Source organism: Cavia porcellus, unplaced genomic scaffold, assembly GCF_034190915.1.
Source record: "Cavia porcellus strain 051 isolate PalLab524CR breed Dunkin Hartley unplaced genomic scaffold, mCavPor4.1 scaffold_13, whole genome shotgun sequence".
In the NCBI taxonomy this organism is placed as follows: domain Eukaryota; kingdom Metazoa; phylum Chordata; class Mammalia; order Rodentia; family Caviidae; genus Cavia; species Cavia porcellus.
Genome location: NW_026947496.1, coordinates 32,150,628 through 32,177,324, shown reverse-complemented (window position 1 = coordinate 32,177,324; position 26,697 = coordinate 32,150,628). Strand labels below are relative to the sequence as shown.

Below are 26,697 nucleotides of genomic sequence, written 5' to 3'. Positions count from 1 at the left end.
CTGAAATTAAGCCACAAGGCAGACGTGGCAGCATGAGACAGTCACAGTTTACTTTTTTACTACAGCAGGTTTCTCACCATTATCTACAATATGAACTAAATGCTATACAAATAATATAAATGCTATACAAATAATATAAATATAAAAACTAAAAGAGAAAAACATTCACCAACATATCTGGGTGGTAGAAGTACTTCTTATTATCAATTTTTTCTAAAATTCCTATAGCGAGCTTGTATTGTTTTTATAACAATAATTTCTTAAATGTTTTCCACCACATACATTAAAGAGCTGCACTACTGACTTAGATATTCTACCTGTCCCCCAGCTCTCAGACATGCCAGAGTTTTAAATAAACCCCGTGGGTACCTTATTCCTCAAGGTCAGAGAAGATACCTGTGGAACATAAGCTCATGTCCTGAGAAGGCCACATCAAGCCTCCCCCGTCCCCTCACAGCCGCACCTTGTCTGCCACATTGAGTGTCCTCTCAGGCCCATGGAGGGGAGACAGAAGTTTCAGAGTTTCACTGCCTGCATATTTCTTGGATAAGAAAGTGAGCGCTGGGTTTGGATCAGGTTTGTCCCCACCAGTGTAAACATGGAGGGAAGTGGTGTCTCTAGAAGTTGCTGGAGAGCAATCTGCATTTTTCTCATGGGAGTGAACAGAACACTTGGGACTATTACCCCAAGAACAGGTGCTGTAAAGTGGGCCTGTCCCGTCCTGTCTGCTGACATCTGTTGCTCATCTCCACTTCTCTTTTGCTTCCCCTCCATACTGTGACGTAATGCAGCCAGGTGCCACCACCCGAGAGTGGCACTGTGCTATTCACACCCTCCAGTCACCAGAATCATGAACCCATTAAGCCTCTTTCTTTACATGTTACACAGGTTCAGGTACTCTTTGATAGGAAAACAAAAGGGACTGAGACAGTGAGTAACTGATTCTGAGGTATGCTGTGCTAAGTTTGTCTCTTTCCCACCACATATATTCATTATCATGTGCCTGTTATGGTTTCATCTGAATTGTCCCCCTAAAGCTCATGTGGTCAGAGGTGGAGTTTGTGGAAGGTGATTGGATCATGGGGCACTATACCCAACAGTGGATTCATTCATTGATTGCTTAATAGGTGAATGTTTTGTTAGGAGGTAGGACTCGGTGGGAGGAGGATATATTCTTGTCTCTGGCCCCTTCCTATCTCCCTGGTGCTCGCTCTCTTGCTTGCTCTCTCTCTCTCTCTCTCCCCCCCCCCTCTGCTTGCTGTTGTTATGGGTTGAACAGTTTTCCTCTGCATGCCTATTCACCATGCTGTTTCTGCCTTTCAGGCATAAACCATAGACTGAGCCCTCTGAAACCATGAGTCAAAATACTGTGGTATATACCTCAAGTCTTTTGTCTCAGCAAAGGTGATTGATATTCCCACCTACTACACGATAAGAATTATGCTTGCTAACGAGTACACAATAGTAAATGGCTGAGTTCCTCTATTAGGAAGGACACAAATATCATTAGAAAATTATCCAGCATGGAGATATCCTTCATGCAAGAAGCAAACTGAGGACTATAGAATTAAGGCACCTTCTGAGCCTCCAACCCCATTTGAGGTAGTTGCCTTGATACCTTCAGAAACAATGCTAACTTAGATATGTTACCTCCATTCTGGCAGCTATAGAGATAGGGAAGTTACTTTTCTGATACAAAGTCAGATTTCCTGGTGTGACCGTTAATTGTGATTTATCAACTTGACTGAGTTAGGAAACACCTAGCAAAATAGTAAAGCACATTTCCAGGTTATGTCTCAGGGGTGTTTCCAGAGATGATCAGCCTATAAGCCAGCAAATTTAGTGGGGAGAGTCACCCCGGTTGTGGGTGGTGGTATCCAGTAGGCTTGTAGTCTCAAGGGAAAGAAGAAATCGATAGGTTTCGAGGAGCTTCCGTCTGCTTGAGCAGGTGTGCCCTTTGCTGCTGTCACCTTAATAGACGTCAGACTACAGTGTCTTCAGCCTTCCAGCACAGACTCACACCAGTGACTCTCAAAAGAGCTTCCAGACCTTCAACCTCAGACTATGATGCATCCTTGATTCCTCTTGTTCTATGCCTCTGTCTTCCAGGCTGAGCAGCTATTGGATCCTCCAGCTCTCCACAGACAGCCATTGTGAGCTCTCCTGCCTCTGATCCTGTAAATCCCCTTGCATGAGTACACATGTATTTTCTATCAATTCTGTTCCTCTAGTGAACCCTAACTAATAAACGTGGAAAACCCTGAAAATCACTTGCTTATTATAACACACCATGCAATATAGAAGTTTCTTCCCTGTTTCATGTGCTCAAATGTAAATAATAGTAGTACTTGCAGAAAAATATTTGAACTCAGAATAAAATTAACTTCTACGAATTGAGAATGCACTGTATACATTGCAATCTTCATTACAGAACTAAAACAAGATGTTATTATCAGCTTTGCCAGTGAAGAAGTCAAGTTTCAGGGAGAATAAGGCACTTTGTAGTGGCCACAGACAGCAAGAAGCAATGCTCAGGAGTCAGTGCAGACCAGACTGGTTCTCACCATCACCATTTCCAGCACTTTGCAGACGCTACACCATGCTGCTTCTCGGCAAGCTGAGAAGCCCATGCCCCCTTGCTTCCAACCACGACCCTTCCCACACCAGCAGCACAACATCAGTGAGCCCAGCCCATGGGTCAAAGGCACAGCTGAGCCTTGGATCTGCCTTTCTCTGACTGTGTGCTTGGATTTATGCAAGCCCTCTGAACCTGTCTCATTTTTACAATGAGGAAGAGGGTGGGGACAACAATGACAATAATGCCAACATAGGAATTCCATTATAAAACATATGACGACGGAGCACCTACTGTGTACAGGGTGCCCCTACACACATACACACACTCACACACGCACCCCACATACACACTGGGGCCACTGAAGGAAGGAGACAGAGAACTTCTGTCCTAATTGTTGGTCAACAATTCATGATGTTTGCACCCAAAGTCATGATGTTTGCCTCAGGAAGATGAGCACCAGATTCACACCTGGTGGACTCACTCTCCTATACTGAAGACTTACAGTGCAATGTGTTTGAGGGATTCACATGGATCATGCTTCTAAGCCCTTGTGGGTTACCAATATCTCCAGGAAGAGGATACACTTTCTCCCTTGGCTTCTTTCAGTGTCACTGGAATTGGCACTCAGAGCCACAGCATGAGTTCATCATTCTAGACCGTAAGCCTTGAAGGGTACCTGAGTTCATTTCATATTGGTGTCCCCAACCCCCAAGTGAGGACTTAGCAAATATTTGTTGGATGATTTAATGAGTCCAAAGCCTAAAAAAATCCAGAAGTCATTTACATTCAGTTTCCTATTGCATTAGATCATTTCTTTGCACTCATCTATTTCCCAATTTGCTCTGCTTATGCTAATATTAAGAGTTTCTTAAACTTCCTAAATAGATACCATCTGGATCGGGATGGGAGTTATTGAAGGAAATCAACACAGAATTGAAAATTAGCTGCAGAGAAGGTACAAGTGGGTAACTGGGAATTCCCTATATTATGGTTAATCACATTCATTACTTAATCCATAAGAAAAGCCCTTGTGATTAACCAAAACCCCTCTGTCTGTTTCTCATACCCGTGCCGCAGGTACAGAAAAGGGTCCCCAGGGTCCAAGGCTGGGCCCATGCCACACCACAGCTTAGTAACAAAGTAGAGACAGATTTCCATCCCCCACTCCTGCAATGCTCAGAGCTCTCGTCTTCTGTCTCTACTACGCTGCTCCCTTTATCTTCAGTGAGTCTCAATATGTAATCCCTAATGTCAGTGCAAATTAGCATTGCTGCTATAAACTAATCAGTATGTAAAATGAGCAAACCCCTCAGGGGCAAAAATTAAAAACACCGCGCTGGGTACGATGTTAGAACAACACTCAGCTGACAGGGACCTGGCATCTAAGATCCCCCTCTCAGGCCCAGGGTTCACAAGACCCCTATTTGGGCCTTCCTTGTACTGAAAAAAAAAAAATCTGCTCCACTTCTTTCCAGCAATAATATAAGGAAGCATAAAACCTACTTGTAACGTAAGAGCTGCACCACAGGGAAAAACAAATGTAGCCTCCAATCGCATGGGAGCACATTTTCATCCCTGGGGGGGTCACTCAAGATACAAAACCTCGAGTGCCAATTCCAGTGACACTGAAAGAAGAAAGATGTGGCTGCCACAGCGGATGGGTCCAGGCAGGCGTGTAATGGGGTCGCCTGTGAGGAGCCTTTCACCACCTGCTCACCAGGGCAGTGTCCAGGTCCAAGTTCCCCAGTGCCATTCACTTTACCAGCTGCCAGCAGAAGCCTTTGGCTGAGGATATTGAAAGGGCAAGGATGAGCCCACCAATGTCCTACACCAGGATCACAGAGGCAAAGATAGGAGGTGCCTTCTCAGACACTACTGTCAGTAGCTTTTGCAAAGCCACAGAGATGGCTATTCTGTGCTGAACTAAGAACTATCAGGCAGAACACTTATTCAAATGGGGAGGAAAACAGGGCACATACAAGAGCCACTTCCATGTCCAGCAGCAAAGGTTGAGCACGTCTCTTCCAAGCAGCACAGCTGGCCATCCTGCTCCCCAGCAATACCTGGACTACCAAATCCACCACTGTCTCTTTCTGGGAAGATGGTGATAAGAAGTGGATCTGAATGCTCTAGACCTGGAAATAAACCACCAAGAAGCAACGTATTAAACCACCAACACCACTCTGAGGGCAGAGGAGAACACTGTAGAGCTACCATGATGATCCAGGTACTTTGCCGTCCCTCTCTGCAGAGATGACTGGATCTGTGGTAGCTAAGAGTGAGGAGAACACAGAAGGCACTGTCCTACACAGTCCCATCCCATTCAGAGAAGTGGCTGTCTCAGAATGAATGTGAGCTCCTGGCAGCACGGAGACCATGTCTATTCCACTTGGTTCTCTGATATTTCATGAGTTCTCTGCAAACATTTGTTGACTTGTGTTGACTCCTGGGTCGAATGCAGAGTTGTGAAAAGGCAGTGGTACAAAGGGCACTGGCTGGTCCTGTGTTGACGGGGTTCTGAGACTGCATCTGGACCCAGAGACATAGCCTGGTGATCCCTTAGCAAACCTGCTCAGGCACTAAAAGGGACGGGTGATGCTTGGGCCTCACACTACACACTGAAGGACTGCTTCCCTGAGTCATGGCATTTTTTGCCTGGTGAGTATTTTCAGATCATGCTGGTCTTGGAGGGAGAGCAAAGGAAACAGGTGTGATGAAGAGTCTGACCTGGAGCTAAGCCCACAGCTCTAAGAGCGTTGTCACAGATGGAGCTAGCCCGATTGGAAAGGCCAGGTGTGGGCACTGGACAATCTGGCACTGGAACGAGTCTGGAGCACATACTAAAGGCATCGTGAATTAACAAGGTCATCCCAGGGCACCCCAACCTTCTAACCAAACTCACACCTGACATTTGTAGGATGTGGCGGACATGCTTGGATCACCCTTCTGACAAGCCCTGCTGCTAAAAATACCATTTCCTTCCTTGCCACATCCACTTTGTATCTGCAGAGGCGATGCAGCACAGCTATGCTGAACAGGGGCGTGGAGGGGCCAGTAGGCTCCAACATAACTGCGTGCAGTCCACAGTCAGCTGCCTCTGAGGCCTGGCGGTGCAGCAGAGGAGAAGCGCTCGTGGCAGATGGGAGGCAGCGCACTTCATTTTTAAACTTTGCTATATTTTGCTTGCTTATGTTTCAAATTGTCCTCTAGCATAGTCTTTGATAAAGGATAATTTTGCACACCCAATGTAGGTTACAAATGTGACCAGTGTGAGCATATACATTGGTGAAGACCCAATGGAATACACATGAGTATGTTAGAGAAAAACAAAGTATAGACAAGGAAATTACCATCAAATGAGCAATGGTGGCCAAATCCCTGCCTTAGGAGAAAATGAAAACAATTTTTCTTAAACTGGGGGTTGACAGAGTGGGAGCATATCCTCAATCTTGCTATGACATTGATGTGGAATTCTCCCATTGCTCCAGGCTCAGAACCAAGAGCAGAAGGGCATGAGCCAAATTGCCTGCACTTCGAATCCATCATGGCAAGCCTGCGGCTCTACTCCTGGGGCTACACAGGTAGCACCTCAATCCTGGTCCTGCTGCCTACTGGCAGAGCAGGACAAGCAGCTTCCAGGAGAGGTGCCTGCCCATCCCAGGCAGCAAGGAAGAAGCAAACTCCCCACTGGAACCCAGAAACTCAGAAGCCACTGGACTCCCCCTTAGAGATGGACAGGCACCCACTCTCCACTGTGAGCCACTGTCTAACTCTGGGTTCCTCCTATGGCTGAGTCTATGACACGGGTCTGAGAGTAGGTTGTCTTCAGAGAAGTGATCCCCAGAAACTAGAGAAAGGGAGCCACAGCAGAAAGTGTAAACAGTGTGTTAACAAGCCAATTGCTACATGTGCAGCTGATACCCAGTCCTACTAGGAGCCTTCCAGAAAAAAACTGTGTGATGTGCCTCTGAACTGAGCCTCAAGAGGGTTGAGGGAGATACTTGCAAGGTTGCACCCAGGAGCACCTCCCATCTCTCTCTACACAGAGAAGCCGCTGGCAGACAAACCTGAACAACTGTGCACGCCCAGGTGAGTAGTGGCCATGAGCATGAGACTGTCCCCATCCACAGAGAAATTAAGTGGCCACATTGACCCATGGCATCCAGGGTCTCAGCAGTCATCTGGCACTTACTCCCCAATATCAGTGATGACTGAACCGAGTGGCAGGGTGACTTCCCAGTGCCTGCCAAGGTGGGGTCTGGGTTTCTACCAGCCATATATATGGCAGAGGTGTATCAACCTTCCACCAAGCAAGGGATATCGCAGGCCTTATCCCCTCCCATGGGGGAAGCAGAGCCATGGGTGCAGGTGGCAGCTGCCAAGGCAGAGGAGGTCATGTCCATGTCAGGTTTGGAGCGCTGGGGAGGGCCCTTGCAGAGCCACACTTGATCCACAGAAGCATGGGCATGTCGACATCCACATAAAGAGGGCTACAGATGCTTACACGTGCAAACTGTGGGTGACAAGGAAGAGGATCAAAAAACAGGACATGAGAGCTCTAAGCTGGGTCTACAGCTGGGTTCCCAAGCGCAGAGAATTGGGTGCAGATCAGTGACAGGAACAGCCTGGACGTTTCTGCCATCTGACAAAGATGTCACTAAGGCATAGGAAGGGTCAACTCCGTAGACATGAAAATGACAGAACCTTTTCACATCTGTCCCCTACTGATGGTCACTATCAGAGGTTCATAGTGACCCATGAAGGCAGTAACAAAGTGGGTGACTCGGGATGCTATTCTAACAAGTTCAAGCTCAGGTAATGGAGTTGGGGGGCGGGGTTGCACGTGAGTGTAGGTGTGTGGTGTTGCTGGTAAGGAGCTCAGCATCTCACACATGCTACACAAGTGCTGTACACCGAGCCATACCCTACCCTAAGTTCTGAGAAGTTAAACACGCTTTTATTTAAAAAGTGGATTACATAGTAATTTTTTAAAACAAAATGACAATAAAAATAATTTTTTAAAGTAGCTTGGTGTTTGAATTTCCTTCAGTCTCACTCCAAAGTTTCCTAAGCTCCAAAGACTCCCCTCGCCCCAGAAGTGACTGGCTTGGCCCCCATCTGCAAGTCTTCTGATACTGCACCATGCAACTTGCATGTATAAACATACATGGCCCATGATTGAAGACATCTATAGCTATCACCAGACTCAATTCTTGACCTCAGAAAGATTAAGAGGCACTTCTCCGTGCGTCTTATTAGCGTTGAAAATGGGCCATGTTAATACCACTATTTTATTTGCACAGGAAAAGAACCATTCATTGGACTCAAAGCCCTGCCCCACAGAGGGCAGGGCTGTGTCTGAGGGCCCCCTGGTGGCCTCTGTGAGAACAGCAGTCCCCCAACCTGCCAGTCAGACACCCAGGTGGGGCAGATGTCAGAAGCCACTCCAGCAGTTGGTGTCTCAGGGACAGGAGTCCTTCATTATCAGTAACTATGTAATCACCTATGCATGCATTATAAAGATATAATAAAGAAGTAGATTTCAAGCCATTATTTTTAAGGTATGGCAATAACAGGACAGGTAAATTTGTAAAGAGAAAAGCCAAGGCAATATGTCAGTAATTGAGGAATGAAAAACAGGAACCTAACTCAACCCTTCACTTTCCAATGAAGGGATTCAGAGGCTGGGGGGGGGCCACACCAAGCCATGCTCAGCTGGGTAGAGGAGGAGATGGGATGGAAGGTAGGTTCCTGACCTCGCATCCAGGTTCTGCTCACTGGGCCTCAGAGGGCCTGAGGGAATCTTCTCCTCTCTCTCCTCTTTATCTCTCTCCCCTGTCACATCGGTTGGTGATCCTGTGTGCACACATATGCAACAATGTCACTAAACTCGGTGACAAAAGCAAACACAGGACACTTTGGCCTCTCGGTGGCTGTCATCCAGCAAAAGGAACACACATTCTGGAAACAGAATGGTGCGGCCACTCGAGTGCCAACAGATCACAGGATGACAAATGACTGAGGGGCAAGGATCCAGGAGAGGGGCAGCTTGACTGCCTCAAGAGAGAGCAACAGCTGGTGACCATGCGCAGCACATGCCGGAGGACATGGAAACGTGCAGGGCACCAGAGGACTCATGGCTATGGGACAGTGCCGGACACAGCTTTGTGCATCACACTAAGAGCATCTAGTTCACCCTGAATGCAGTGAGAGCCACTGAGCACAGCCTGAGGTCCCCATCTGTGGCACTGGAGATGCAGGTGAGCAGGAGCCCTGATGGGGTCAGGTACACCAGCCAGAGGACATTCACGGACCCAATGGAAGGCCCTGTCATGGGGGGTGAGAGGGGGGCATGGATAAGACAGAGGCAGACAGGAACAACAACAGGACTCAGAAGTGGGCAGGCTGGGGCGTGGGGGAAGGGAGAGGTGGGGACAGATCTTTAGAGTCCTCACAGCAAATGGGTAACTCCCATGAGGAAAAGGAGAAAAGGTGCTTGCTGAGAAGTAAGCCAGCATAAATATTGGCTTAGCAAATACCCAATAAAGACCTGTACTTTGGGAAAGACATCCCAGGGTGAATTCTGCAGAATCACAATTTTGATAGCTCCCAAAATGGTCAAACGTAAACGAGGACCCCTGATGTAACCTAATACAACGGAAAATGTAGGATACTATCTTGCTTTAATTAATCACATTCTATAAGGGATCCAGCCAAGGCCATAGCAAATAGTACTCCCCATCCAAGTTGCGTGTCAGGCTAAAGAGACAACTGTTTGCAGTCTCACTGTTTGAATGTCCACTTTGTATACTTTAATCCTGTAACTTGAACAACTATTTCTAAGAGGACAATATGTAATCTATTAACGAGTGATTTCTTACTGTTTTTTGTTGAAATTCTGTATTACTTGTACCCTTATACTGTTTTGTTTTGTTTTCTACTTTAAATAAATTTTTTTAAAAAAGAGACAATAAAAGAAGCCTTTGGCACTGGCAGCCCAGTGCTGGGACACGAGCTGAACCTCCATGCTGTGTCTGCCTCAGCGCTCACCCCTGGGTCTATCTGAGCCCTTGTCTCCTCTTTCTTAGGCCCAGCTATGGAAAGACAATGTTGATACAGATCTCTATGTGCACACAGCAATCAATATACAAAATACTACCCCCAGAATCACCGTGACAGCTAAGTGAGTTACTCTCTTCCCATGCATGAATAAGGTCTATCTCTACAATGAAATACTCAGCCCTGACAAGGAAGGAAATTCTGACACGGGCTGCAACATGGATTAAGGTGAGGACATTATCCTAAGGCAATCACAAAAGGATTCATTCTACATGATGATGATTCTGGTTAAATGAGGTCCCTGGAGCAGTAAAATGCATAGACAGAAACGAGAGTGGAGGTAACAGCTAGCAGCAAGAGGGGTGCAGAGGCAGTGGTCAATGGGGCCAGAGTTTCGGGTTCACATGATGACTACGTTCTGGAGATGGATGTGAGTAATGGTTGTTCAGCACTGCAAATGAACTTAATGCAGCTGCTCTATATAATTACAGACGATCTAAAGGGTGAATGTTATATGTATTGTTTGAGACAGGGTTTTGCTAAATTGCCAGGGCTGGGTTTGATGTTATTATGCATTGTGTTGTACTGATGATTTTAAAAATTAAATTAGTTACTTCTAAAGGCCTTGGTGACTCTTCTGTATGTTTGTTAGATAGGAACATGATAAATTGACAAGTAGATTGGGGTAGAAAACAAGAAATAACTCCAACAATTAAACAAAAAGAATTAAGTAGAAAGTCAAGTTAGGAAAGGCACATGTGGTAAAGGAAGAGAGACGAGGTGACACTTCAGTGTCCGCGAAGACAGCAGAAGTGGAAGTCACCTGCTGTGAGAGGACCACGTCAGAACCTGTCCACTCAGGGAACATTTCTTCATAGGAAAAGACCCCAAAATGAGGGACCGTTCCCCAAACAAAAATAAACCCTCATTTCTCATCACAGTCAATGCTTTCCAGTTCTTCACTGCAAGAAGAAAAGTGCAGGGAGAGAGGTGGCACCCCCAGGTACTCACGGCTGAGTAGCTCGGTGCAGGGTGGCCTGGGCCTGCGTCACCAGGTGGCCCAGGAAGTTGCTGAGGGCCGGCTGCAGGGATGGGAGCACCACAGACAGGCGGCCTCGCTCCTGCTCCAGGTCTTCCAATCTCTGTCTCAGCATCTCAGCTGGAAATCAATAGCAATGAGAGAAGGAAAGAGGACCATGACTCTCAGAATAAAGAGGGAACCTGTATCTCCCCTTCCAGGCCAAGCCCACCTGCACCAGAACAATGCCATGCAGAAGGGCCACTTTCTGAGCCAGCATTTGTCTCCTGAGCAAAGCACCTGAGCTTCCGAACATCGCCTACCATCCCACCCATGACATCCTCCTCCTTATATGGTTTCTATCTGGAGGTCCCCTCACCCGAGTCCCATGCACTCAGAGGCAAGGCTTGTGGAAGGGATGGATTATGGGGCATTACAGCTGGCTTGGTTTTGGAAGGGGGATCTGGTAGAATGAGGCAGGTCACTGAGGGCATGGCCTACAAGTTCGTATCTCCCTCCCTGGATCCTTCCTCCTCTCTGTGCTTCCTATCCTCCAAGAGGAGAGAAGCTTTCCTCTGCTCAGGCCTTTCCAAAGTGCCACTGCCACCAGTCATACAAGGACTGAAACTTCTAAAATGTGAGCTGAAATAAATCTCCCCTTCTTTAAGTTGCTGGTGTCACATATTGTATCCCTGCAATGAGGAAAGTGACCAAGACGCCCTCATCTCCCCAGCTCGTGGAGGCCATAGTTTATGTGCTACCCTGTGGTCAGAGCCATAAAGTACACTCTGAAGGGACACTTAATGCTAATTACATTTAAGACCATTATGATCATTTGGGGAAACACCTCCCAAACCTCATGGGTTCTACAGAATTAGTTGAAAAAATTGTGTCCAAGAGTTAATTTTAAGAATGTTTCCTCAGCTCAAGTGCCCATCGATGAATGAATGGATAAAGAAGGTGTGGTTTTTCCACACTGAGATTTCATCTCACTCCTGAAAGAATGGCCAAGATCAAGAAAACCACCAATAACAAATGCTCAGAAAGCTGGGACTGGAAACACCATTTGACCCAGCTATTGCACTCCTAGGCATATTCCCAGAAGAACTGAAAGCATCATACCACAGTGATATATGTGCACCCATGTTTATAGCAGCACAATTTGTAATAGCCAGATCTTGGAAACAACCCAAGTGTCCATCAACTGAGGAATGGATAAAAAAGCTGTGGTATTTTTATACAATGGAGTACTACTCAGCTATAAAGAATGATCACATTGAGACATTTATAAATAAATGGACGCAGCTCGAGACCATACTTATAAGTGAAATAAATCAAACTCACCTGTATAATTACCGAATAGTTTCCCTAGTGTAAGAAATAATAAGAATACATGAAAGTACGTGGTAATCATGATTCCCAGTCACACTGGTTTGAAGCCATATAATGTTTTCACTCATTACTTGGAATGGTTTTAATTTGGGTGGTTTTATTTTATTATCTGTGATACTACAAATAACTATTTTGAAGACAATAAGAGCGTAATAGCTAGCGCTGATTTAATATCATCCTGTTTTGAAGCCCCATCAAGTTTTTGTTCATTTGTTTCCATTGGTTCTAACATGTGGTACCTTATTATATCTTAATGTTTGCGATAGTATAAGCAAGTTTTTTATAGACAAAGAGATAATATAGAAATTGATGTTTGGTTTCTGCTAGCTGGTTCTAAATACCCTGCAATAATTTCATTCTCTTGAATGGTCTCACACTGTCTTGATAAATTTGATGCTATAGTATACGAAGTTAGACTCAAATATTTCAAGGAAAGAGTCACTATGGTAACTACTATTAATGTCAAGCTATCTGGGGGTGAAACACAATGATGGTTAAATTTTTCAATTCTGACCGGTGTTGTTATATTGATACGTTCTTTTTTTTTTTTTTTAATCTCAGTCTCCCCCACTTTTTCTTTCCTTTTTTTTAAAAAAATTAATTTATTTCTTAGTATCTTTTAACTAAGGGAAAACTAAATTAAAAATAGTGCAATAGATTATAGTAATTTTTTTTGTTTCCCTATTAACCTGATTTGAACCCCTGAAGTGTTCTCCATATCTTGTTCTGACTGATTTTATTATATTCTGTTTCACTTAATAGTATCAAGTTTGAGTGTATAGGCAACCATTTGGAAGGCAACCAGATATTCTATGATGCCCATTGTTATTTGACTATTATCTTCTTTGGAATCCTGTAAGCTCTCCAATGTGGTTTTATTGGTCTTATGTACAGTTTTGTTCAATTCTTTTATACTAGCTGATATAGGCTACTCTTTTTAGGATAACAAGAGGCATAATGGTAACCGTTGTTGATCACCTAGTAATCACCCCCCCTTTTTTTTTTTCATTTTATGCTATGTCCATCCTCCTGATCTAAATGACTGTTTTGCTTTGTCACATTGGGTTTTTCTTTGGTCCGTCTTGTTTTGTTTTTTGTTTTTTGGCCTTTTTTTCAATCTTTTTTCTTTTCCTCTTCAAAGAAAAAGTTAAAAAAAACTGTAGAAGTAATGGAAACCAAAATGTGCGATTGTTAGTGTAAAAAAAAGAGGAAGGAAAGTGATCTCAAGGATATAACTGCAAGTTTATTTAAATGTGTAGGAAAGAGAACCATATTGCTGAGTTTTTCTTGGATCATTGAACAGAACTGACTGCAATCTCACTGTATTAATCTCCACTTTGTATGCTTTAATTTTGTAATCTGGACAGCTGTTTGTAAGTTGACAATGTGTGATCTATTAACTGGTGAACTCTTACTGTATGTTTTTTCTCTTGAAATTCTGTGTTGCTTCTAGCCTTTTACTGTCTTGCTTCGTTTTGTTTTTCTCTTTAAATAAAAAAAAAAGAAGGTGTGGTTTTTAATACAATGGAGTACTACTCAGCCATAAAGAAGAATAAGCCTGAAACATAAAAGTAAACGGATGTATCTTCAGATGATACTCTTAAGTGAAATAAATTGGATAAACATGTCTAAAAATTGCACTGTTTCTCTGGTGTGAGAAACAAAAAGGGTAAATAAGGACCAAAATGTATAATAGATATTGTGAATTAAGAAGAAAATGTTCAAATGGAAAGGTGAACAAGGGAGGGGAGAGTTGGAATGAAAGGAAGGGAAAAGAAGCAAAAGGGACTAGAAAGAAAAAATAGAAAAACTTCTATAATAAGAAGGGGAAGAAGGATTGAAGGGAGGGCAGCTGATCAGGAAAAAAAAGAAGAATCAAGATATATTATTCACAAGTACAAATCCCCTATTATGAATGTGATCATCTAAAGTATACCAATAAAATTAATTTTTAAAAATAAAAAAGAATGTTTCCTCAAAAACTGTATGTTGAGTCAGAGCAGAGCCAGAAGTAATACTCAGATTCCCCCTTGCTGCGAATGACCATAAACCAACTTCTACTATAAAGCAGACTCTGATTGTCCTAGGTCTCCTGAGAGAAGGGATAAATCCAGGAAAACTAAAAAACAATGTTTAAAAAAAGAGCTGTGGAAACTGGAATCCCCTTCAGTGGGAACTTACCTTCATAACCAAATGCCTAAACAACCTTTGCAAAGTTTCCTATAAACTGATGAAGACTGGATCTGAAGCTGCATCCCTCGGTTGCCGTCCCAGTGGTCACTGCTGGGCTGGGGCGCCATGACCATGAACCTCTATACCTCACTGGGGTCTAGGGTGGGGGAACTGGGCACCCAAGCTCCCAGGTGGCTGCTGCTGTCTGGGGGCACCTGCTGCCCACTCAAGCTCCAGTCTAGATCACAGAAGACCCTGCATCTTCCAGGGTTCTGCAGGGCACATCCCAAGGAGGTCGTTTCCAGGGGACTCTGTTCTACAAATTCAACCAGTGTTTCCCCAAGCTGGTTGCTCTGAACAAAGCCTTTGATCACAGGCCGGGCAAACCCATCACAGAGCGCTCCTGACCCAACTCTTCTTCCTTCACATCCTACAGCACATGCCAGCTGAGGGGAAGGAAGTGAACGGGTGTCATGGCCACAAGGCCCTATCTCTGCGGCTGTCTGCTGAGAATCTTTACATAAACTCACCAAATGCACTGAAACCAACAGCCAGAGCCAGCCTAAAGGAATGTAGCAAAGATTCATTCTAAGGGACTAGTAAGGTCATCTGCTCAAACCAAGTCCCAGGATTTATCAGGCTTCCCTGAAAACATAAGGAGGGCCGGTCTGGTCAGTCTTCCTGGACCACACTCAGATGCTCCCTTTCTTTAGCACCACACACCAAAACACCACACGGTCATTTCATTCACATGGCATCACATAGCTCTGAGTGGAGGGATACATGATCCAACTCATGGTGACCAGGATCCCCCCGCTGCTCTCCTGGGAACCTTGCAGAAGAGCAGATGCTGAGAACACTCAGACAGACAGTGATCTCCACACAGCCTTAAGGGTGGCCAGGATCTGGAGGTGAAAAATAGGTGGTGACAAGAGGCAAGGCTCTGGGTATCCTCTGACTGGACTTTGGCAACCAGAGAGGTAAAGCCACTCTCCCCGCTGCTGAGCAGGGGTGCTGCTCCTTCTCAAGCTGTCCCCACCCACATCTCACCCAGGTGAGTCCTCCCCATTCAGCAGATCCCAGCTCCCCTCTGCAGGCACCTTACAGACCCAGTCCGCCTGCCAGTTCCCGTCCCCAGGCCTTGGTGGCCATCAGCATCATGACACTGTGTCACTGTGCCTGTCTCCTGCCATGGGATCAGAGTAAAAGTGCATCTGATAAAAGTGAAGTTTAGAGGCTCCCACTTGTTTCAAGTATTCAAATTTAAATTCTTTTTGTGGACAGTCTGAAAAGAAAGCCTCAAAACTCATCAAATCTAAGATCAAACTCATTTTCTTCCAAAGGCACCTGGTGACTCCCCCTGGTGGGGTCTGTCTCCCTCACACACCTCCTCTGTGTTCCCACTGCCTCCAGCCAGCCAGGCAGGCCACCTTCACTTCTTCAGGGACAGGGTCCTGGGGGCCTAACCCTTCCCACAGTCCCCACGCAGCCCCGACTACAGGCTGTCCAGCCCTCAGATGTGCACAGTGGAAGGAGCAGGCCGTGGGAAGCGGGACCTGCCCAGAACTGGCAGCACCTCGTGCCTGTCATGCCAGCCTGGTCTTTACAGTCATAGAGCAGGGAGGGAAGCAGAATCAAGCAGTGCTACCGGGCCAAACCTCAAACTCACGTGCAGACATGGAAACAGCTGCAGATACCAATGTGTTGTGTTTCCACATATTTTCATTTTATTTGTTTTCAGTCCTGTATGTTTTCTCTTTTCTACTGAGTTGGCTTCAAAATGACAAAGCCTCAGGAGTATTGAGCAGCCCGCCCAGGTCGGGATCCTAAGCTCTGTCCTCTGGGAAGGACTCAGAGCTGCCTGGAGAAAGGGCTGACCCTGGAGGGGAAGCAGGGGCTGTCTAGGATGAGTCTGGAACACCTGGTACCAAAACATTAGGAAGAGCTGGAAGACAGAGGGACTTGAGACGGACCACAGGCGCCACCTGAAGTGCTTATGTAGCCAAAACAGGATAAACCGAGAGCCAAAATCAGTAAGGACGATGGCAAGGCCAGCCTGCTGCACAGAAGAGGACCCAGGTGACTGCACTAATAGACCCCTGGCTGGTGAACAGAAGAGGAGGCTGGAGTGGGCCAGGTACCCAAGGAAACTTAGATGACATGCTGGGCAGTAAAAGAAACTTTGCAGTGGGAAACCTGGAGGCCACACATGTCCAGGTGATGTGACCTCTGCAATGGAAGGGCAGGTCTGCACTGTGCAGTGTGGGATGTGAGGCACTAACAACGTGCAGAGTGTTTCCAGGAGGCCCTGAAGCATCAGAAAGATCGGGACTATGGGTCATCCAATGGGATGCGCTCCTTAAACTTTCAAGGTCATAAAATTCTGCAAAAGAGTAAGTGCAAAAGAATCACCCCAAGTAGGAAGGATCACATGCCATTGTGTCCTGAGCCGCAGGGAAAGGCACATCGCTGGGGTCAATGGTGAGGTGAGCCTGGGCAAAACCTGTTAGCTCTTTGACTTTGTGACAGGGTGGCTGCAGGCCTGTGGCCGGGGAGGTCACTGTTTGGGGACACACACCTGGGTGGTGCTAGTGGTGGTGCATGAGGGTGGAAGCCTGCAGTCAAGAGGAAAGGCCTGGCTTGTGTGTGTCTAGTTGGGGCTTGAGATGAGGGAGAAACAAAGATTGTTGTTTTGGGGTTTTTTTAGTAAACCTGTGACTTTCTTATATGTGCACAAATATTTCAGAATAGAGTATTTTAAACCCATAAATAGATAAGCGAGCTCTACAGACACTGTACCAGCGACTCTCTAAGTCCCCCATATGTGTGGGTCTTGCTGTGCCTCTAAGAGTCTCCTTGCTCCTTCTCTCTGCTTGGCTGGGTTCACTTTCCTCTGGCTTTTCTCTCTTTTAAACTTTGAGCACTTTCTGCAGACATTGCTAGTATCATTTGGGTTTGTGAGGTCAAGGTTAAGGCCAGCACTGTAGACAGCATGTTGCACCCAGCAGGTGCTGAATAAATGTGGCTGACTGACCATCTGACTAGAGGGGTAGCAGTAACATTAGAAGTACTGGTTGCATTTTGGAAATATGGCTGAAAAACAAACAAATTCAAATAAACCAAGGAAGATGGTTAATAAGCAGTCAGTTAAGCAAAAGCTTTGAGGAATATGCCCAAATCAATAATATATACTGACTTTACAGATCTAACTTGCCTTTCTAATAACACTCAATGAAAGAAACACTAACCATCCTCTCACTCTATCTTGGAGGAAGCCAAAGCCCTTCTTATGCTACTTTAACGTATTTATTAATGTTTAATTGAGGGTCATCTGGTACTTCTTAGAACCTCAGTGATCAGTTCCTGTTACTTGGGCTCTAATAAGGAAACACCATGAAAGAGAAGTGCTTTTTACATTTATGAATGAATAAGCAAATAAGCATTCATGAGCCAGCAAAAAAATCTTCACACATAAAGACATCCTACTAAACAGATTCAATTCCTACTACTCATCTGTCTGTGGGATCCCAGAACACATTGTGTCCAACCACATTCTTACCAACTTAGCAGCCCCCTACATTCCAAGGAGGCTTCCAGGGCTAGGCAGAGATCTATAGCTTCAGGGGGCATTTTCTTTGGTTTTTACATAATGACCAAGAAATGCAGCTCCTTCAGAGCTGCACAGTCAAATTCACATTGCCATACACATCCTGTGTAGATGGCCAGTTCCCAAAGAATCAGACTGCAGTAAAGTGTATTTCTGACTATACTGAACACAATAGAACCAGTCTTAGACATTTCAAACACTGCAGTTTGTCAGGTTCATTTACATAAAAATCAGTCATCATGGGGGGTACATAGACTTCAAGCACAGTGACCATTTTTGAACATCTACCACATGTCCAGCACCATATCTAAGCTTCACAACAACTTGCTGAGTAGGATTACAAAAGGCAGAAAGTGAAATACAGAAAATTTAAATGATTTGCCCAGAGTTTCAAAGCAAATACATAGCAAAAACAGATTGGAACCTTGAGTGCTTCTGGTGCCAACCTCCAGTTGGTTCCCATTACACCACCCCCAAATTATATCTCCCCCGCAGCAAACGGGCTGCTCTGCCATTTATTTATCGAGGTCCCTGGAGATGGTGGAATCCACGGTTTTCGGGGGGGGGGATCTTGTTCACCTTTATCAAGCTCAGTGCCAGGCACACAGTAGGCTCCGCATAAGGGCTGAATAAGTAACAAATGATTCCCAGTTTACAGATATTGCTAGGTACCCATCACGCTGCCATATGCCTGTCACTTCACTCTCACCAGTCACCCTGTGAGAGAGACCACTGAGTTCCACTCTGCAAAGGAAAAACCAAAGCTTACATAAAGTTTCATAAATTCTTCAAGGTTATTCACACAGCTATGTGGACCCAGAAGTAAAGCTCAAATCTGTCTGACTCCAAAACCTGTGTCCTCCACCACTGAGCACCTTCCTAGAGAAGATGGGGTACTTTCATGGATGCCACATCCTGCTGTACATACCCGAGTGCATTATGCACACACATTGTTCCAGCAACTCACTGTCCACTTTCTCCACGTCTTTCTCAAGGAAGGACTGAGTAGTCCAAACAAACAAACAAACAAACTAATTAAAGTAGAACTCTAGACCCAATTCTAGAGAAATGGGCAAGTAGATATTGGCATATCCATGCACAGAATGGGGTGCAGAAAGTCAAGAGAAATGAGAAAAACAGCGGAGAAAATTTAATATTACAAGATAGAAACAGGATGCAAAATTATGTGTCTATATTACCTGTACTTTATGATTACCAGTATGTAAAAATAACCGAGAAGAACTAAAAGCTTTGGCAATCAGTCTATGATTAAGAGTGATTTTATCTCAATTTCTCTGCTTACAAAATCAACCACAAAATCTTGAGCTGCTTATTATTTGGAAAGTTATTAACTTACACTAGCCTTTGATTTTTGCATAAAGGTGGGGATTTGGTTTCCTCAAATTCTTAATGCTAAGTTGCTTAGGGTAAGCCTAGTTTCCAAGGGTCACACATCCCTTCACAGAACAGGAAAGAGGCTTTCTGCAAATGTATTCTAAGCTTGAGATGTGTGGAAGAAGGCTGGGAAATCACTCTGATGTGCTATAAAAGGAAAAGCCAGCCTTTGGAAATGGCACAGAAACTCTGGAGACAAGCACAAATCTGACGAGGACACTGGTCCCTCGGCGTGCAGCTGGCAGCCTGCTCTGTGCACCTCATCCTTCTTTTCTCTAGCATATTTCAGCACACTGTGTGTTCTTCCCCAGCAGAAATTTACCATGCAAAATAATAAAAATGAGTGATCTAAATTGTAAGGGAACTTCTAGGTACCTAGGTTCTGGGTGTGTCGTATGACCAGCAAGCTCTGTGTGTGAGTTCATGCTCATGTGTTTATGTGTGCCTTTGTGTGCACACATATGTGCACATGCCATAAATACGTGTTGTAAACAATCCTAAAGAAGCAGTTTACAGGCACATAGAGAGCGTACAAATCCCTTGAGGTCTTGAGCTTTTGAAAAGAAGGCCAGACTGTGGGTCACTTCAAAGCACTCCTTTGAATGGATCATGGTACTGTTTCCCTAGACATCTGTCACTAAAGTCCCCAAGGAAATCACTAACTGGCCTCACTGAATGTTCATTAAGCTCTGAAGTGTTTAAAACTATACCTAAAAATGTTCAGTGTGTTCTTGTAGACACTGTGGAAAGTGACCATTTGAAGATGCCATCAGGTTCCTGGCTCAAGAGTCAGGGTGGAGGACTCTGCATTGGCCACTGTCCCAGGAAAGAGGAACAGATTTTTTCACTTCTTTCCAAGTGCCAAGGAACCCCACTCCTGTGTCAGCCACCCCCAACACACACACACACACTCAGCCACCACAACCAACACTCTGCCACCACCACCACCATCGCTGCTTCTGCCACAACCACAGATGCTCCCACCATGGCCACCTACACCAGCACCTCCATCCTCACCTGTGTCCCCTGCACCATTCCCACTCCCTCCCATGACCACTTGACTTCTAGGAAGAGAGAACCACTCACTTCCTACCTGTGTATTAGGAGTCAAAGGCCCTAACTGGTGCAAAAGGCATATTCTTTATATCATTTCCAAATTACCATAATACAGAGAACTCAAAAAAAAATAGTAAAAGGGGAATGTGACTTAGGAACACAATGAGACCAGCCAGAAAGGACACAGCAGAATACTGAGAGAGCCACCTCTGCACAGGGGAATAGGGTGAGAGTCTACTACCTATATTTCTGACCTGATTAAATGCTAGATTAGGGGCTGTAAGAAAACTCATGATATGCCACGTGGAAAACTGTAAGCACACGGATTTTTTAATGGCTAGTTATGATGCTGAGACAACCAGGTTGTGCCACCACACTCAGCTGTAAGTGCATGCCATGACTTAAGGGTCTTGAAGTCTGTGTGGCTGGAGAGTCCCTGCGACAGTAGTCGGCAGGAAGGGACATGATGGCTTAGCAGGGCTGCGCAGTACTCACCAGCTGGGGTCGGGGTTTCAGAGCAGGGTCGGAGCAGCCACCTCCAGAGCCCTCGTCCACTCGTTCCTAACTGCAGGTCTCAGCCAGTGGACCTCTCTGAGCCTCGCCTCCTCGGCAGTGCCTGAAGCTATGGTGACCCCTGCCAGCCAGTCCTGGGCTAGGCCTGTGCCCTGTCTGAGAGCCATCACCCATGGCACCAAACAGGCAGGGGAATTAAGTCAACTTCCTAAATTTACATTCCAACTGAGGGTGTGGCCAAGAAGGCAGCTGATGAGAAAACTGAAGAGACTGAATCTTTTACTGGTACTTCCACTTTTCTAAAAGTGAATACTTGGGTTAAATTCACTGTTTTCCTTTTCTTTCTTTCTTTCTTTCTTTTTTGTTTGTTTTCCTTTGCAATGCTAGGGACTGAACTGAGGGCTTTGCATGTGCTAGGCAAACACAATACCATTAAGTTACAACCCCGGGCCTTTATATTATTTTGAGGCAGAGTCTTCCAAAGCTGCCCAACATATCATTTTCATGCCTCAACCTCTCAAGTAGCTGGGATTACAGGTGTGGGCCACTCTTCCACCACCACAGCTCTTTTAACACACATTTTTGCACACTTGGCAATGTCTTTCTATTTCTTTTTTTCTATGACCAAGGCCCTCACACGGAGCTATAGCCCCCTATCCTTTTTTTATTTTGAGGTCAGATAATGCTGTCACTTAATTGCTCAAACTCAGCTTGAATTTGCAGTCCTCCTGCCTCAGCCTTCTGGAGTGCTGGGATTATAGCTGTGGTACCACTATGCCCAGCCATAGCTTTTTTACTGCACAAAATTAGCATAATTTTGCTAGTGTGTTAAAAATAAGGCATGGCTTCAGGAATAATATGGGTTAAAACTAAGTTATAACATAATATCCTTTTAAGGTCCCTTGTAATCATTAAAATCCTGTACAGTATCATTCAGTAACCTGAGCCCTGAACCCAAAACTATTTTCCCATTATGAGTTATGCAGAGAAATTTAAGGGCAAACCTACTTAGAAAAATGTTTTTTTTTCCTATCAATTGAAAAATATGCAAACTGTGAGAGATAAATTCTTACTTAAAAAGTAATGTCAGGTCCCCCAACATGAAACAATTATACATCCTATTCTTCATTTTAATTGAATTTAGATACATATTAAGTCATTACCAAAGCAGGTCAGTCCCTTAGTCAACAACTGACCAACCTAACAATCTACATGCCTGGCTAAGAAGTGGGCCACACTACATACTAAATATTGACATCTACTAGGTATAATCTGCCTAAGAGAAATTAAAAGAATCATTTATAACACACTGTTACATTCCACTCCCAACCTACCAACACAACCACAGGAAATCTCTGCAAACTATATTACAACTTGAAAGTTCAGCCAGTGGCTGTTGAGCCCTCTCCACATTAGCAGTGACTTTGTAGAAAGACACCAATGAAAATCCCAATGGTCATTTTTTTTAACTTTCTCCTTCATGGGCTCCTTGACCTTCCTCTATGTACACTGTGGGTTTGGGGCCCTTTGATACATTGAAGTGCTCCCCATACAGTGAAAACACTACTGGCACTGCAGTTATTTTTAGAAACCACACAAAACAGAATTCAAATATCTCTTCATTATTCCTCTCTATTGGTTTTTGGTTGCACTCCATTTTCAGAATTAAACTGGACATGGCATCCAATTAGTTGCTATGAATAGACTTTTCAGGAGTAATTTGCTCTGCTGGTGTTTTCATAGAAAATTAGCCAGACACATCTGCTTGTCAGTGCTTAAAAACCACAGGCTCACTCACCCTTTTAATGTTAGTCGCTGCAACCTGTAATCCTTTAAAGCTTAATTGTTTTTTGTAGAACATCTTTTAACATATTCATCTCTAAGGGAATTCAGACTATTGAGGCATATTATTGTGCAGCCACTATCATCATTATTCTAAAATATACGGTGCAAACCACATTGGTGCGTCCATCCCTTCAGGAATGGACAAATGAACACACCAATGTTATGCTCAGTGCCAAGAGAATTGTGCTAAATTGGTCTCTGGCTAACGACTCGACAGCATGAACAGCTTAAGTTCTTTGGATGGAATAAAGGGATCTATATACAATAACATGGTCCAAAATCTTAGATTAAATTATTTCCACTAGTCTGAGCTATTCCAATTAGGATGAAATCCAATCAAAAGGCATAAGGCATGCTAGAATATTAGTTCTTGGAACAAAGTAAAATTAAGCTGTTTCCTTTTGGCTGAAGCACTACAATGCAAATAAAACAGTGACCTTCAGCTCACAGGCGGTGTTAATAGAGAGAAATAGCAGAACTGCAGCCAATGAAGGAAAGGCCAACAAACAGGATTGCAGTCAGCATGCTGTGAACCTGCACATGTACTGGCTTTCAGCAATGACTCTGCAAGCAGTAAGGAGAAGCCAAAGAACATCAAAGGCACAGGACAAGTTTGAGAAGCACCTCCCCAACTCCTCAGACACTGTGCAGACTCAACAGAAAAACTGCATCTAAGGGAATGTATTCCTGAGCAAAAAAATGCAAGAATAAGACAACACAAACACAAGAAACACTGCAGGTCCTATGCAGGACCAACTGAACTCTACAAATGGCAAAAGGTCACAGTACCTGGCCAATATGCCTCTTAGGGGTCAAGCTTCATTCAAGGACAGAGCAACTGAGACTCTCGAACTATAAAAAAAAAAAAATAGCTGGAAGCTCCATGACTCTTATTAGATGCTTAGGTTTAACCAGTTGGAGAGCCCAGTAGGTGATCTCTTGTCTGAGATGAAGGTTCCTAAAGGCTGAGGTTTGTTTTGCCATGTTGACAACTGATTCCCACTATCTACTGCTTTTAAACAAAAGGCACTTAATATTTATGGAGTGAGTAAAGGGTGCATGTATCACCTCAAAAAATGAATCTTGGCTTTAAAGTTGAAATTACAATATTGAAGATAAACATCTTAGGTTGTATACCATGTTATCATAAAGATAAGTATCTAAGGATGTATGAAATGATCCAGCAAATGATGGAAAGGGGACTGTGATTCCTCTGTGTAAAATCTTTTCGTTTAGGAAGAAAGTCAAAAATTAAAATGATTTTTTGTAAGGGCCAGAGACCCAGTTTTCAGTCCTAGGTTCATGCAGCCCCCTCCATAATCTTTATTATCTCACTAAGACTCAACTGCCTCCTCATATATGAGAATAACATTACTAACCAGACCAACTTGTGCCACTGGATTATGGTAACAGCAAGAAAACAATGCCAATGGACAGCTTTGAAGAATACAAGTAGAAGAATTGCTACAGGGGCTGGGGATTTAGCTCAGTGGCATAAGCACCTGCTTTGCAAGTGCATGGCCATGAGTTCAATCCCTGGTACCAAAAAAAAAAAAAAAAAAAAGAATTGCTACAAACATAAGAATGACTCAGAAGCTGCGATGGCAATCCCAGCTTACTGACTGGGTTTAACTCTACTTATGTGGTTTCTCTGAAACTCAACACACATGCACTGTGGCCCAACACCAAACAGGAAGGAGTAGAAGGCCAGTATTGCTCAACGCTCCTGTTTCTCCTGATACTACCTGTTCCTGTCCCTCCTCACCTCTTGTCAGTTCCCCAGTCACTCAGACAGGCAGTGCTACATGCTCTGAGCCACCTGCAAACCACAGACCCTCTCACGGTCAGTATGACAGGTGAGTAATAAGTTCCACCATCTGCATCAGCAACAACATCAGAAGCAGAAAATCAGCTCATGGCAGGTATCAGATATGAAACTACAGTGAAAAGCACAGGACTCCATGAAGATAAAAAACTTCTAAGACTAAGCACGACTGGGAGCTTGTGGGTGTGCTGGAGTAACTAATGGTCAATTTGTAATACCCAGCTGAACTGAGTCAGTGTGATTCTGGGCATGGAAGGCCCATCTGAGGATTGTTGCCAACAGTATAAAAGTAGAACTTGAGAGGAAGATGGTGTCCGGGAGAAGCCTGTTGGGCTGGCTTCCTGATACCATCTCAGCTGTTCTCATCATCAGAGGAGCTCAGGTCTACACTGCAACTGAGGATGGCTGCAATTCTCTTCAGGGGAGCTCCCAGCCCTTACTTTGAGCATCACTTCCTGGCTCCAGTGCAGACAGATCTTCACCCTGCTGGCACAGATCCTTTATCCTGCTGACACAGGCTTGCTGGCTTTCACCACTGACCTTTGGGCCTTGCTAGTGCAGATCCTTGAAACAGACTTGTATGAGATATTGTCATGGTCTGAAGGCTTTCAGTTGGACTCAGGGAGGACACTGCCATGAGATCCAGGCACTCAGCTGGATTCTTTGGGTCTCTAGTGCATGGACAGATCTCCTGCACTTTTCTGCACTTGACTCTTTGGGTGAATATTATAAAATAATCCTATAAATTATGTGTCCTGCATTAAATTTATTCCCTTGCAAACCCTGTCTACAACAGTGGGTTTTCCACTGATAATAACTTGCCACACATTCATCTATTTCATTATCTTACAGACACATGCAGACCAGTAGGGGGAGCTTAGGTGTGCTGGTGTATTAAGAAGACAAAAATGATGCTATATTGTCTAACTATCAAGTTCTGAGCATATGATCAGGCCAGCCCTGCTCCAGCTTGATTCTGTCAGACACAAAAGCCCTCTCTTAATTAACAATCCTACAATTACACACCAGGCCCAGGACCAAGGCAGGCCAGCAGGGCCAAAGCATCCCAGGAGAAAGCCAAATAACAGCACTGCCCAGCAGCATGCAGAGGGTGCCCAGTGGGGTGAGGAATGTCCATAGAAGTACACAGCAGCACTTTATAAAACACTCACCTAACCCATCAGCAAGTGGTAACATTCCCTCAGAGGATAGAGAGTAAGACTCATTTAAATGAAGCAGCAGAGAGCCAGGCAAGGCCAGCAGGGCTGCCTTTCTGTTCCATGCATGCCAGTCACTCATATTTCTTCCAGGGTCACCATCACAAGCTATGAAAGCCAATGGCCCCTGCAGAATTAGTGTCCAGATGTTGGTACCAGCTACCATGAACATGTCACCAATATTTGAAGAAACTTGAGTAAGTGGGTATAACTCACCCACGACCACCCAAAAGGAGGGAGGAGAAAGGGTAGCAGAGAGGATGAGGTTTCATCTGGGCTTCAGCTGGAAGCACAGTTCTCCTTTGGGCAGGACAGATGCTAGTTCTGTAGGAAAAAGCTGGTGGCACCAGAGACAGATGTGGACAGTCAACTCCTTCACAACCTGAGTTTTCAGACAAGCCCCTGCCCGCCTGATGTTCTGCCCACAATGAGGATACACTGTCCCAAGGGGGCTGTGATCTTAGTTATGGCCCTAAATGCCCCAGAGTTTCATTCCCATATCTGGCATGAATCCTAGCATATTTTTCCATGGATTGGGGGTGGATTTCTTTTTGCTTTCCTTACAAAAATCCAATTTTTCAAATCCAGAACAATGGTGATTTTTCATGCCATGACAAAGGCCTGGGAAACACATGAGAGGAGTTGCAGGGTGGGCAAAAATGCCACTTAACTTTCCTGGGGCCCAAAGCCAGCACACAACAGCTGCTGTCCTGACAGAAAGGCCAGAGAGGAAATGAAGGTCACTGGTCTCCTCTGTGAGGCCCCACACCCGGGTTCAGTTCTTTCTTCTGGACCCACTCTTTTCTTTCATTATATCTAAAGGAGGAATGGCTGGCACTATGTGGTACCCATTTGTTTTGCTTTGTTTAAAGTTGGGAAGTAGATGTTTTCATTAAATGGATGTCAGGGTCTGAGGCTCTGAGGCTTTCCTGGTGGATCCAAAGCAATTGGTTCCTGCTGCCAAGACGAAAGAGCTCCCTCTAAGTGGTGGGGACATTGAATAGCATCCTAGCCTGGGAC

General features: G+C 44.7%; 1 protein-coding gene across 3 annotated transcripts in view; it reads right to left on the bottom strand.

The window, feature by feature from the left end:
• Positions 1-26,697, bottom strand: part of Disc1 (DISC1 scaffold protein) — a 326,935-nt gene that overhangs the window by 231,612 nt on the left and 68,626 nt on the right. For all 3 annotated transcript variants that reach the window (XR_010051226.1, XM_063260047.1, XM_063260045.1), the window contains exon 4: positions 10,649-10,796. Coding sequence is in view for 2 of the 3 variants with exons in the window: in XM_063260047.1 (XP_063116117.1) it covers positions 10,649-10,796 (148 nt within the window). In the remaining variant the exon portion in view is untranslated. The remainder of the gene's footprint in view (positions 1-10,648; positions 10,797-26,697) is intronic.